The following is a 15,255-nucleotide window of genomic DNA, read 5'->3' as shown; positions in this document are numbered from 1 at the left end:
TGTGTCTACATGCATCTTTGTTTTTTACACTGAAAGGATTGGTAAATATGCCTAAGGATAATCTATGCTTTATAAATGAGACAATGCATCTGGGTCACTTTTTAAATTTCGATGTATTAGTATTTGTAAATTGCTCCAACTTAGAATTTGAATTTTGTTTTTTTCTAATTGTTCTGTGCTAGTTTCATCAAATTTTCATTCACGTAGTTAACTGGAGTGGATCAGCACTAAGTATCACATCCCACAATAAACATCTAATACTTCAACACCTAAAACTGATCATCTAAGAAAGCAAACAAATACACCTTCATATTGTTTAAAGTTTGTCACTATAAATAGATTTAAGCAACTTCAAACAACAGCCTATTCAAATTTAAAATGAAAGTTCAATTAGCAATGTTAAAGGATGGTGTGAGTGTTTTAGGCCTGGATTTGCAAATAATCGCATACGATCCTCCTGAGGCATGAAAACAGGATGAATAAAGAATAAAGATGCAGTTGAGGAACACTTAATTCCATAAAGTGCATCCATTTAATTTTTGCTGAGCCCACTTAATTCCAAAACATGCATTTGTTTGGCATTAGTCGGTGATAAAGTCACAGAAGCTGAATATAAAAATCTATGCAGTTGGGAATACGAGACATGTTCATTTACACTTACTACTGATTGAAAACTGTTTCAGACTACAAACTTTAAAATGGTCTCTAAATGCTGCCAACTGGTTTGCTGGGAAATTGAAACAATCTTTCCAGCCAACTCACCTCAGTATTCTGCTGAGTTTTTTATGTATTTCTATTATTAATTCAACTTCCATCTGGTAGCATGATTCAGCATTAGAGTGGCCTGGTGTAATAAACAGCTGACAGTGAGATATGGACAGTAATTTAATCGAGCTTTGAGAGCTCAAAGGTGAACCTTATGGAATGTCAGCAGATTTTGGAGAGTGAGCCTCTTGCTTCGCCAGCCGTTTGCTACCCTGACTGATGGACAAGCCACTCGTCCTCTTAGTGCATCAGTGCTGACTCCACCAGTTGTGCTGAAGCAGAATTTAGTTTGGCACAGCTTCACTCTGCTGAATTAATATTCCTGAAGCTCTTTGGACCATGTCCCACTGTCCTCTTGTCATGAATTATGCAGACTTTCTGCCAGTCCTTTCAATTCCATAAATTATGGGACTATGAGAAGGTACAGGGAGGAAATGATCACATAAGGTGCAAAAGTACTCAAAACAGCGTTGACCTTCTCTGCAACCAACACTAAGATTAATGTGTGAATTAATTATGCGCTCATTGAGACAGACAGCATTTTGAAAGGGATTGGCAGTATATAGATATTGAGAAAATGTTTTCTTAGATTGGTAATTCTAGAACTAGAAAGAGTATCAAGATGTCAGGTGGGGGCACAATCATTCAGTATGGAGATGTAGAAAAAATTATATGCTAGATTTTGTAGATTTTGGTAGTGGCAAACTAGAGGATATGGGTGTTGAAACACTGAGCATATTCAAAGCTTGATATGGTGAATATTTGGACACCATGGGTGGATGAGGCGTGGATTTACAGTATTTCAATGGCAGAGCAATCTTGAGAGGTGGCATGACCTAGTTCTATTTTCTATGGTTTTATTCAGCACTTAGAATAATCTGGATATTTTAAACTGTAGAAATAAGTGGGATAAGATCAAGAAAGCTCTGGATCTTTCACTGCTGGTCAATGAATTCATGGCTAGTCTGTTCCCTGACCACACTTATTTGCCTTTGATCTACGTTCCTTAATTCTTCATGGATTCCTACAACATAAAAGGCCATTCAGACTATCACACCAGTGCTGGCTCTTATCTCACTCTCCAGCTTCTCCCCATAAGCCTAGAAATTTATTATAAGAGGCTATCCATTTGATATTGAAAGTTGTTTTTTCTTTTCGTCCCAGGATCCAGAGCTTTATAGATGTAAGTTTCGAGATACATCTATACTTTGCATGGAAAAGTGAGGTTAAGATTATTTGTTCTCAGGTGTGACATGGGTATTGGGTACAAACCTAGCATCTAATGTCTGTTACTTATTACCTTTGAGAGGTGCTCATTGTCTGTTCTCTTAAACTTCTGCGGGCCAGATTACATGGGAACTGTCATGGTGTTGCTCAATATAGAGTACCAGGTATGGTGATGTTACTCTAAATCAAGATGGTATGTAACTTGCAAACAGATTTGAAGTAGGTCCCATTCTCATACATCTATTGTCTTTGACCTCCTTGATGTTAGGAATCATTGAAACCATCTCAGTGAGTAACTGGAGTATGTTGCATGGATCAGTGGTGGTGGACAGAGTGACTGTTCTGCACTATGAATTGTGTCCTAACCAAGCTGGTCACTTTGCTCTGGACAGTTGCTTGAGTGTTATTGGACTTGCACTCATTCAGAAGAGGCGAGATTATTTCATCAAGTTCAAGGTGGCAAGGCTTTCAAGAGCCTGGAATTTAGGAAGTTGCTGCTAAATGCAACATTGAAAGTTGAAAGGCCTAGACAGGGTAGAAGTGGAAAAGATGTTTCCCACACTGGGGGAGTCTGGGACAAGAGGGCTCAGCCTCTGGATAGAGGGGCGTCCATTTAAAACAAAGGTGCAGAGAAATTCCTTTAACCAGAGGGTGGTGAGTTTGTGGAACTTATTACCACAGGCAGCTGTGGAAGCCATGTTGTTAGGTATATTTAAGGCAGAGCTTGATAGGTTCTTGATTAGATGTGGCATTAAAGGTTATGGGGAGAAGGCCAGGGAGTGGGGTTGAGGAGGGGAAAAAAAGTATCGGCCATGATTGAATGGCAGAGCAGACACGATGGGCCAAATGGCCTAATTCTGCTCCTATGTCTTATGGTTTAATGGTCTAAATACCCATCCTCTCTCCAGCTTTGTTCTGGTCAAAAGAGGAGCCCAGAGTGTTGATGGTCAGGACTATGGCAAGGTGGCTGTACTCTCCCTTATAGGAGATAGTGTTGTCTTACTGTCATGTGATATAAAAACTCATGGTGTAGATTTATGAGTATATTTTACCTTAAAATAAATAATTTATCTGCTATTTTTTATCAGTTATTTATCTCTCTTTTCTGGTCTAATGAGTGCAGCAATTAAGGGCACTACAAATAATATTGACATTGATGTGAATAATTAGTCTCTTAATTATATTTTCTCATGATGCATCAAAAGCATGTATTTAATAGCTGAAGCATCATTAAAGCTCTGATGAAGAATGTAATGTAAGCACCAAAGTCAAACTGCACCTACGTTTTTATCAGTGTTGGTTTTGAAAGAGCTTAGCTTTCATTTGGGAACCTACATGCTGAGCTTAACAGACAGCTGTTCAGATTGTTAATGGAATTATCACTTGGTTTCCGTGACAAATTAATCAGGACTTGGTGTCAATTATATTATTCCAACTTAGTACAGTCTTCCGCCAATTGTCCTAACTGTGGACTCAGTGTAGAATGAATTTTGGAAAGTTGAGTGTCCAGCAGGGTCATTGCCTTCTTCTCTGACAGGCTTCGCTATGAAGGATAGAAACATGCTGACCTGTTTAAGGATCGATTGCACTCAGTCTAGTCTCACACACGATGCTGTACTGATAAGTTGGCAGAGCTTCTGGTCTGTGTCCTGTTGTTTAAGCAACAGACCCCAAGGAAACATTGAAATATCTCGTGCCTCATCTCAGATGGCATGAGAATTCCTGATAAGTGTGTTGAGCAAATAAGAAGTCAAAAGAGACAGTGTTGAAGCCATGGCTTTTGTGCAGTTAGAATGCCAATAGACTGGCACTGTGAAGTGCCAGTGTGAAATAGCTTTGAGGGAATTGGATAGCTCTGAAATGAATATGCTGCCTTCTCCTGTTGTAAAATGGTCTAATTTGCATGAGCAGTCTCATTTTGTGTTCTCTTTCACATGAGTCAGGAGGTCTCCTGCTTGGTTTGATGGTTGGATCTACTATGACAAGGTTTAATGTCAGATTTTTTAAAATTTTTAAAATCCATGTTCCTTATGGAGAAAAGGAAAGAGGAGCGTTTTGATGCAGTGTGTGTATGTGCTTCGTGGTTGAAATTTATTTGAAGACAAATGTGTCTTTTTTTTCTAAGCTAAGCTCCGCCGCATTGCTCTGGTATTGGTGCTGGGGTCACTGAGAGCTGACGCCTCACCTGCCAGCCTGTGCCAACGTATGATAATTGACAGTGCAATGACGTGGACAAAGAAGCATATTTAAACCCAAAAAAAAGAGAAGGAGCCTTGATATTGTTTTAGAAACTACAAGAGCAGCTTCTGACTGCAGCAAAATTAGCGCAAGGTATTCTGTTCGCGAGTGAAAGATATCTTCATATCTCAAGGCTTTTTAAAAATGCGCACCTTCCCAGGTAAGGTTGATACAATGAGGTGGGCTGTGCTCTTTTACTGGTATTGAGCAAATGTAGCAAGTTTAATATCACTGAAATATTGAAGTTGTTCTGTCTGGGTGGATGAGCTCTGATGTTGACGTGGAATCCTGGTGTTTGCTTGCTGCAGATCCTGTTGGGAAATGAATCACTGTTTTCATCTGTGCAGTTAGCTATCGGTGTGTTAGAAAATAAAACAAACTTTTGAGTATATTCCGAGAATTGATTTGTGCTTCAAGAAGTAATGCGAAGGATTTATGCCTTATGGCATGTGTAATATTGTAATATCTTCAAGTAACAATTTTCAAAGCTGAAATCACAATAGTTGAAGTCCACTATTAACCGTGAAAGTAATGAAGGAACGGCTTATTGCTACAGTGCAGCACAAATGTATTTTAGAACCATAGGACGCTTTTTTAAAAAAGCCATGAGGACAATTCCTTTCAGTTCTTTTGCATCGTGACTTCATTACAATCTCTATCCAGATTGCTAATGCATGCTTTGGTCTTTGTGTGAGTGCTTGCGTGTGCACACACCTTTTACCAATACTTTATATCGGTGTGAAAGCCACTTATAGAGTGACATAAAAGAAGATTCTGGAGCTCAAAGCAATGCTTCCAGCAGAGGCTCCAGTTCAATTAGAAAAGTTAATGGAGTTCCTGGACCTGAAGCAAAGGGATCACAGTGCATTGAAAAAAGATAGTGGGGTAAAGGTCAATATTTAGTTTCAAGCTGATTAAAGGTGGCAATCTATTTCCTGGGACTAACTGATTTAAATATATTGAAGATTCTCTTGCCTGTAGGTGAGATTCTCTTCACCTTGGTTCTTGCCTTCCCCCAACCTTTATCCTCCCCATCAGTGACTGCACTGTGGGCACTTCAACCCACTTTTATAATGCTGTTTACAGTGTAAATATACACAATGCTGTTTTTTATCTATTTTACTCCATATCCATACTTAAACCTCGAAATAAATTTTAATAATATTCTTCTGTATAATTATTGAATGGTATTGTTTTTCATTGAATTTTAAAAGAGAAATAGATAACGAATCCTAGTACAAAATATTCCATGATGCAACTATAACGCATTCTGTGGTGTATTTCTCATTACACTAATTTAGCTATACACTGAGTACTAATATGGTAGGATAATGAGAGCATCCTAGTGCATGACACAATTGCTACCACCTCTATCTCAAGTACCATTTTTCCTCCTGTTTGTTAGGTCTTCAGGACAGAAACCATAATTTAACAGAGTAAGGTTCAAAGTAAATTTCTTTTCAAAGTAGGTAAATGTTGCCATATACTACCTTGAGACTCATTTTATTCAAGCATTTACAAGGAAAAAATAAATACAACAGAACTTATGAAAATCTATTTATGAGGAAACACTGACAAATAACCAAGGTGCAAAAGAAGACAAACTGCAAATTAAAAAAATAATCCTGAGAACACGAATTGTAAAGAGTCCTTGAAAGTGAGTCTGTAGGTTGTAGAACCAGTCCAGTGCAGTGGTAATTGAAGTCATCCATGCCTGTTCAGGAGCCTGATGATTGTAGGGTAATAATTGCTCCTGAACCTGGTGGTGTCCATGGGGCTGATAAGTGGACTGGAGCTCGCTAACCTACTGTTCCTGGCTAATGGGAAGTATTGCCCTGAATGCAAGGCCTGTGAATAATTTGTGAAATACATTCTTTCACTGATGTACAAGATCTTGTTTTAAAGGGTACTTTACAAGGGGTGACATGTAAAGAAGTTCAAGGAGTAATTTCCAAAACTTTCTGCTAAAATGGCTCAACATATTATCATCAATTAATATAGGGAATAGGGATGCCCAAGTGGCCAGAGCTGGAGGAATGCAGCATTTCCGGGGAGATCTGAGACAGGAAGGAACAGGGTTGCAAAGACTATTGAATACCAGGCCACAAGGTTAAATTATGGATGCATCCCATTCTCCCAATAGTAATTTAACAATTATGATATCCCAAAAAAAAGACAGTATGGTACAATACACCAGAGTACAAATTATGCAAATGATCTTCATGCTTTGTGATGTTTGCTGTAAATAAAATAATGGCAGTGCCCTTTAATCTTGTTCTTCTTCCTATTTGCAGCTACCACATCACCAACACCCTGGTCAGGCCATGCAAGGCCATGCAACGAGAGCAATCGGCACTACTGTGTGAACGGGGGACAGTGTTTCGTTATCAATGGTATTAATAAGCTCTCCTGTCAGTAAGTGAAACAAACCTTCATCCACTCCTTTCCACAAGTCACTGCATGTCATTGTACCTTCTTGGTTTCTTACCAGTAACATTGAGGGAGTTGTGAGTGATCTCTCATGAACTGTAGTCTGTAGCTTCTATACGACAACCATCAGAGTGTAAGGATAATTGAAGCTGCAGGAATAAAGTTCCATTTGGTTCAGCTCCTGCATCTCCGAGCTCATGAGATTCAACAGTTAGAGTCTCTTTCAAATGTGACCTGAGAGAAATCCTATTGTGGTGGAAAGTTTTGTGACTCTTATACAAAACAGCAAATTCCTTCAAGCAGGCAAAACCCTAGCACTTGTCATATCTCAAATTGCTCACAGCTACTGGGACCAGACTCTTTCAGCAGACCTGCATCACAGTTTCAAGCTTACTGCAGTTGCAATCTTTTTCAAAATTGACCATGTAACTCCAGTTGAATTGTACAATATTGAATTATTTATGCGGCAATAACTGCAGAATTTACCCAATGAACTTATTTATTTTAACTCTAAATTTAATGAACTAGTTTTAATTTGGCAAAGTTCACCCATTTCCTTTAAAAACCTTTTAAAGCAGCTGGCTGTTTTGTATTCAGGATCTAACTGGATGAATGCTCTCGCATGTCTATTCTGCCTTTCGATCTCTACTGTTGGGCCTGATATGTACTTTCAATGTACTCATTTTTAAAGCATCGGAGCCCCACCCAACTGAAATTTATTGTCCAGAAATCATAGCTTATTGGGTGCAAAGTTGTATTAATGAAAATGCACCTGTTGAAGCACATGCACTAGTTTTGATTTTAATTGCTTCTCTCTCCCATTCAGAACACACTGCATGTTTAATAGATCATAAGATGCGTTCTGCACAGTGTCTATGTGCAAGGCACATGCACACGGAGAGACATACTCTCACTCTTTCCCTCTCTCATATACACCCATGTACACACATACCTGCAGCAACATTGCACAAACTCCTACACTGATGTATGTATTTTTCTTGCCTTATCATTACTGACATAACCTCGCACACATACCTAGTCTGTAGATGGTGGGCTTTGGAGCAAAAAGAAAACTGCTGGAGAAACTCAGAGGATTAAGAGCATCTGTAGAGGTAAAGGGATGGTCAACCTTTCTTGAAGTTAACATGAGGTGAGAGAGAGGTAGGACGGGCAGTTTGGTGATGAGTGGAACCAGGTGAGGTAGAGGATGATGGTCAGATAGAGCAAGATAGGGGAAAGGAAGGGCAGAATAAAGAGTCAGAGGTTGTTGGATGTAAGTAGAACCAGGTGAGGTGGGGGATGATGGGCAAATGAAACCACAATAAGGAGGGGAGGCCAAGAAAGAAACCCAGATCGATAGGTGTGTGAAAAATGGAAGCAGGAAAGGTACTGGTGGAACTGGGAAAGAAAAACAGAAGAGTCATTTTCCTGAAATTGGGAATTTCAGTGTTGAGTTCTAGGCCAGCAAATTGGAATAGGAGTTGCTGCATTGACACAAATTTGCATTTTGTCCCTTCCCCATTCAAACCAGTGCACATGCACATCAACACATATTTCTCTTGACCACTCATCATCACTCTTACATACTTAGTGACACATTGTGAGGTACATTTCCTCTCCTAACAAAATTATGCACATTTACTGTTTCACACTCATACACCCTAATGTGGATTCTCTCTTCTCCACTTGCATTTCCTGTCCACAGTCTCTTCCCTCCTTCACATGCGTGCACGCATAAGTGCACCTGATCGCGTGTGTACTCTTACGCACGCCCACATTCACACACACAACCACACTCACACACACGTCAACACTCACACTCTCACCCACACATATGCCAACACGCAAAACTCTGCAGCAAGCTTTGTTTCATTGTAGCTGGGGAATTTCCATTGTGGGCATATGATATCAGTAGATAGAGTGGGTATCATAGAGTGAGATGAACTGAAGATGCCATTCTCCACCTGCTGTGTCCAGGTACATAGCTAAGGAATTCTCTTCTGGAACATCACTAACAAAAGGAAATGTACTATGGATTAGATTTAGGACAATAAAAAGCAGAAGCAGGACATTCACCCCATGTGCCTCCTCCACCATATACTTCAGCACAACTTTATTTACTTCAGCACTACTTTCCTGCACAAAACCCACATTTCTTGAAGCCCTTAAGATTGAAAAAATTATAAGTGAATAAAAGGTGAGAAACGGCAGATGCCTGAAATGCCAGATACCGTCTGGCCTGCTGAGTGTTTCCAGCATTTTCGGTCTTTGTTAAAACCTTATCAACTCCATCCTGAATATGCTCAACAATCAAGCCTCTAAGGCAAGCTTGAGCAGAGAATTTGCAAGATTCACTGGCTCTGAGGGAGTAAATTATTTACCCTTCACCACTGTGCTGTTGAGAACCAGAGACTATCAGCTTAAGGTGAGAGGCAATATTTTAATAGGAAACCGAAGGGCAACCTTTTCACCCTGAGGGTGGTCAGATTATGGAATGAGCTGCTGGAAGAAGTGGTTAAGGAAGGTATATTGTCATTTTAAAGGTAATTAGACAGGTACATGGATAGAAAGAAATTAGAGGGTTATGGGACAAGCATAGGCAAATAGGACTAGCTTAGAAAGGAAAGACATGAACCATTTGGGCAGAAGTGCTTACTTCAGTGCATTATAGCTATGACCAAACCCATATTTGGAGATGGTAACCCCTAGTTTGGGACTGTCAGCCAGAGAAAACATTGACTCCACGTTCAGCCTGTTAAGTACAGTACACCTACACATAATGGAGGGGTTGGTTTCCTAGAAAACTGTCCCAACACACTTTTCCCTAATATGAACACTTGGCAAAAAATTATTACTTTTTTTGCATTTTGCATTTATTTAGTTATATTCCCTCACATAAATTCCGTAAGATTTTTATTCCGTGTCTCAAATTTTTGGTGGTGACTTATGAGTTTCCATGATCCAAATTGCCATCATGTGGGGTACACTGTACCCAAAGGAATTCTGGGTATTTCAATAAACTAACATCTCATTCTTCTAAACAGTAACAATATAAGCCCTGTCTGCTTAATCTCTCCTCAATGGACCTCTACCCCTACCTCTACCGAGGTGTGAGTGTGTGTGTGTGTGTGTGTGTGTGTGTGTGTGTGTGTTTGTGTGCGCGCGTTCATATGTATCTGTAGGCATATTAATTTACATTGTCCCTGTGTGTCTACATACATGTGCATACATAAGTCTTTGCAGAAGAGCTTGGTTTCCATCATCTTAGACCTTTCTTTTAATACATGTACATGTGTATTTTATGTGAGCCTGTGCTTGCAACTATTTCTGAACATCAGTGGAGAGTCTGTCCATTCAGAAGACAATTTAGGCTGATGACATCTCCAACATCACATTCCTCATCACCGTTTTGTAGACCAAGCCCTATGCTCAACAATGAAATTATTTGCCTTATGAAAACTCATTTATTCCATACCCACAGTGAGAGTAGTTTCCCCATTTGACTTGAGGTGTACATTTATATTGTTTCAAAGGGAGGAAGACTGGCCCTGGATTCTTGCTTTGTAACTTTGGATACCTCTGATGCAGGCTATGAAAGACAGGTTCTTGGATAATGTACCACATTTAAATTGGGCTTGTATCTGTTGTTGCTGTTAGAGTCATACAGCGTAGAAATGGGCCATTCAGCCCATCACTTCCATGCCAACCAGCGGGCACTTATCCATATTAATTGTAACTTCCAGCACTTGGCCCAAAGCCTTCAATACCTAGGCAATTCATATATTCATCCGGACACCTCTTAAATGCTGTCAACGACTCTGCCACCACTCTTTCCAGCAGTGCATTCCAGGTACTTGTCACTCTCTGGGTGAAAATGTTCTCTCTCAAATCTCCTCTCAATTTGTCACTCCTTACTTTAAATCTATTTCATCTAGTGCTATTCACCTTTGGTAAGGCAAGAAGATTCACGTGGCCTGATTTAGTTATGTACCTCATAGATATATATATACCTCAATCATGACCTGTTTTAACCTCCTCTGCTCCAGGACAAACAGACCTAGTTTCCCCTAATAACTGAACTGATCCATGTTAGGCAACAATGCACCTTCTATGGCACTAACTCATCCTTCCTATAGTGTGGTGGCTACAATTGCACCCAATACTCCAGATAAAGTTTGACCAATGTTTTACAAAGTTGGAGCATAACCTCCCTGTTCAGTACCCCAACTAATGCACTTATATTCATTGCAGCATTCATTTGCTGCCTTAAGCACATTTTCCACCTGTGGTGTCACCTTCACGGATCTTTGGACGTGCACGCTAAGGAGTCCTTGTTCCGCAGTACTGCCAAGAACCTTGCCTTTCAGAGCCTCACTAGTACTCCCAGAATCCATGCCTCACACTTACTGGATTAAGGTCCATCTGACATTTTTCAGCCCATTTCACCCATACAGCAATATCACCCTCCAAGTTATCAACAATTCTATCAGTCCAGCTCATCTGAGAACATACAGATCATGCCTTCTACACCACATACAAATCATTCTAATTTAATATTATTGATGGCACTGTAGCAGGACCTTCTTCATGTTATTGAATAGCACTGTCTTGGGGTTTAACATCATTCACATATCTGAATCAACAGATCAAAATGATCTGTTCTTTGTGTATAACTTTTAATGCTTAGGTAGAAAATCTATTCTGTCTGTCTCTAGTTTTGACTTGCTTCACAGAGGAGACTACACAATATAGGGTAACATTAACTACTCTGTTTGCCTGACAATCCACCCTGCTCTTCTGCATTGCTGTGAAAAATGAGGGTTTAAACTGGAAAATAGTAGACACTGCAGCTGAAGTATTAGGATCACATCTCACTGACGTGAAAAGAGTGACACTATTGACTGCAGTTTCATTAAAATGTTGATGCCCTAGAGTATTGTTAAATTCTATCAGCATGTGACAGTTTACGTACACATAGACACGCAAACACACCCACCCACGGAGTCTGGAGTAACATAACCAGGAAGAAGGCCCTTTGGGCCAGTCTGTCCATGTTGATCATGGTGCCCACCAAGCCAGTTCCATTTACCCACACTTGGCCCATATCACTCTAAACCCCTCCTTTCCAGGCATCCACCAATATACAGACCCATCCTCTCCAACCACCCCTCCTCACTCCCTACACATACATGGATAAAGAAAGAGTGAGAATAATAGCTAAGTACTTCCAGAAGTCACTTTATTTATATTCAGAGGACTTTTGCAAGCCTTTAATTTGCACCACATCCAGATTTCCATTTCTAATCCCTGCCTTTGCTGGTCACTCTTAAATTCTCTTCACACTTACATTATAGCCTCTGAGACTCACTGGAATCAGTTGTATCACAGGATATGTTAGGAAGCCCCAAAGATAGTGAAATAATAACGAGACTATTTGAAAGTAAGTGACAACCTGTGTGTAGCCCAACAGTAAATGAGAATGACATCACACACAAAATGTTGGAGGAATTCAGCGGGTCAGGCAGCGTTTATAGAGATGAATAAAAAGTCAACATTTCAGGCCAGTCCTTCATCAGGACTTTGAAATGGGTGTGTTTTTAGGGTTTAGCATGGTGCCAGAGCAGATTTTTTTAAACCAAAGAACCACTATTGTTCAGTTCAATTTTACTCAAGTATGTGTAGCATTTTAAATATATAATCATCTCAAAAATAATGAAGTTTCGACCCTTAGATTTTAAACATAGATTATTCATTTGTTTTCCATCCTTAGCTAGTGTACTGTAAATTGCACAAAAGCAGTCAGCCTCCATGGCTGTTATAAGCATTTGGAATAAAATCAGATACAGATGTACTGCTTGGCTTAAAGCGTGTTGAAGCAATATTCACAGGCACTTCCATCAATCAACTTGAGTATTCCCATGTTATAATTAAAGTGTTGCATTGACACAGCATAGCAACTGGATATAATAGCAGTAATAACAATCATATTTACATTTAGCAATTTTCGACCCAAGCAACTCCTCCCCCACCTGGTTGAAGTGAGCTGGTTGCTACTGGAAAGAAAACACTGGAGGGATAAATAATCACAAGGCTCAAAACAAAACCTGCCTTAAGGTGTTCAAGACAAACAGTGACAGCCCATTGGTTAATTAGGAACAGGCACGATAGTATAGCCGTTAGCACAACACTTTACAGTACCAGCGACGCGGGTTCAATTCCCGCTGCTGCCTGTAAGGAGTGGGTACGTTCTCCCCGTGACGGTGTGGGTTTCCTCTGGGTTCCTCCCACAGTCTTGAGACGTACTGGTTTGTAGGTTAACTGGCTATTGTAAGTTGTCCCGTGATTAGGCTAGGGTTAAGTTGGAGGTTGCTGACAGACGCAGCTCAAAGGGCCAACTTGCTCTGTATATCAATAAATAATATTTAAAAAATCTTATTGTAGACAAGCATCTGAAAATGGTTTGGTCACATTTTCCTCATAATGTCTAAATATAGGGGAGATCACTATCATTACCTTGAAGTAAAAATGTAGGCTGTTACAGATTTGTAACAGAAACCAAGCAATCGGCCATATTTAGGCATTGCACAATACTGCACCTGAAACTCAAATTGCCATCCTGTCATTGCATTCAGAAGAGAAACAGAAGGAAAAAAATGATAAAAATAAAGAATGACTTCAGATTATCAATGGTATGGCCTGTCATGCTGGCACATGTTATAATGAAGTTAGATCCCAATAAATGTACAGATCCATCGACAAGAAACATTGTGCTTGGATAACATTATTTTTGTATCAGAAGAATATCTTTTTCCAGATTCCTTCAGCTATAGTCAGTTTTGATATCAAAGCTGTTTTACTTCAAAGATAAAAAAACAGAAATTATCTCAATTAGCAATTAGTGCAGGGCAAAAGGTATGGTTGGAGAAGAATCCATTTGGTCAAGAACCCGATTTCTCCTGCACACCTCACTAGAAAATTACGTCAATTGGTCTGGATTTCAGTTGCTCCGGAACGTGACAGGACAGTTTGCAATCTGTGAAGTTATAATAAATTAACCATCTTGTGAATTGATAGTTTGATTGTAAGTTCCCCAAATTACTTACATTCAATAGCCCCGAATGCTTAAAATTCAATCAGCTCACTGATGCTAAACTTTCCTCACCCCAAGAGTCTGGTCTGAGCTAAGCTGTTAACTGATTTTTGTTCTCTGGGATATTTTGATACAGTCAATTGGTAGCAGATGCGGTTTTGATTTAACAGCTTGTGTGACCCAACCAAACAAATATTTATTCAGTAACAATGTGGCTATTAGACTTGTGGTGACAGAACTCAAATCATTGATTCCTCATGGGAATAAACAATAACCAAGCATTGTGGAATGGTCTCTCATTAACTTTAAAAATTATACCCTACAATTTTCTTTACTAATGAGTTAAAATTAAGTTCAACACCTTAGAGTAGTTATTGGTGAATTATCGAGAGAAGTTAAAACTAACAGATGAGATAATCCTGCATTGTACATTGCTCATTAATCATTTATGTTGAAAAGCTTTTTGAAGGATTGGAAATTTAAAGTTCCTGATAAACTATGAAGTTCTATCTGTATATGTGAACAGTGATACCTGAGTGGTAATGTTATTGTGCTTCTATTTATAAATTAACAAATAACTTCACGAAAACTGCCATGATCTTCAAAGGAGAGGCAGTCAAGCTGAAGGGGTAATAATTGCCCATTGGATTCTGGCTAATTTCACCAAGTAACTCTCCTTGGTATTGATTTGTTTGTTAATGCCACAAGTTTTGTCGCTTTTAACCATGTGCATAGACCTGCCAAGTATATTTGTTCTGTTTGTTTATGTCCCATTTCTACCCTCCAGGTGTGATCGTGGATTCACTGGAGAAAGATGTGCAGAGACTGTACCCATGAGGGTCTTTATACCTGAACGTATGTGAAGATATAATCATGTCTGGGTTTTTATTCTCTCCCCTACAGCTCAGAAAAAAATCCTTGGTGTTGTCACTGATATGAAAGAAAGATGCTATAAAATATAACTTTAATCATTTGGACAATTTCTGAAAATGTGACCAAGCATGCCACAACCATGTACTTACTGACTGTTTTCTTAAAGCTTTTTTTTGCACAGTGTCTTTCACTTTGAGAAACAGTGCAGTAGAGACTCAGTTGCCTGGTAACCCTGGGTTGAGTTTACAGCCATTGAGATTCTACCTCTGTCTGTATTGGCAGTTAATGGTCTTAAAAATTTACAAACAATTCACAGAATTGTAGGCTTTCTTTTGTCAGGATGTAAAATGTCCACTGTGTATCATGTGATTAACGTGAAAAATATCCAAGCACATCTCAAAAGCTGGAAGTTATTTCTAAATTTGTAAGTATATAATTTCCAACCTGCAAATCCAACAAATAGAAGTACCTGTATAAAACATTTACAGAAATCTTCAGAACAAGTGAAGATTTTTTAATGTTTAATGTCCCCTTGTGTAAACAGGCTGCCTTATTTAATTTTGATTTGGTTCTGATAAACATCTCCAGATAAATTCAAGAAATGGATTTTCATGGCTTGTGACTGAACCCAT

General features: G+C 39.3%; 1 protein-coding gene across 5 annotated transcripts in view; it reads left to right on the top strand.

Annotated features, from left to right (window-relative positions):
- The window catches only part of nrg1 (neuregulin 1), a 194,906-nt gene that overhangs the window by 144,282 nt on the left and 35,369 nt on the right, over positions 1–15,255 (top strand). For 2 of the 5 annotated variants that reach the window (XM_072256360.1, XM_072256359.1), the window contains 2 exons: positions 6,525–6,645; positions 14,538–14,605. In XM_072256360.1, coding sequence (XP_072112461.1) covers positions 6,525–6,645; positions 14,538–14,605 — 189 coding nt within the window. Of the gene's footprint in view, positions 1–6,524; positions 6,646–14,537; positions 14,606–15,255 lie in introns of those variants that run through there. The other 3 variants (XM_072256361.1, XM_072256362.1, XM_072256364.1) reach the window with 3 other exon arrangements.

The sequence above is a fragment of the Mobula birostris genome, chromosome 4 (assembly GCF_030028105.1).
Source record: "Mobula birostris isolate sMobBir1 chromosome 4, sMobBir1.hap1, whole genome shotgun sequence".
NCBI classification, from domain to species: domain Eukaryota; kingdom Metazoa; phylum Chordata; class Chondrichthyes; order Myliobatiformes; family Myliobatidae; genus Mobula; species Mobula birostris.
The sequence above is the reverse complement of the archived record's forward strand: the minus strand, read 5'-3'. Positions and strand labels throughout refer to the sequence as shown.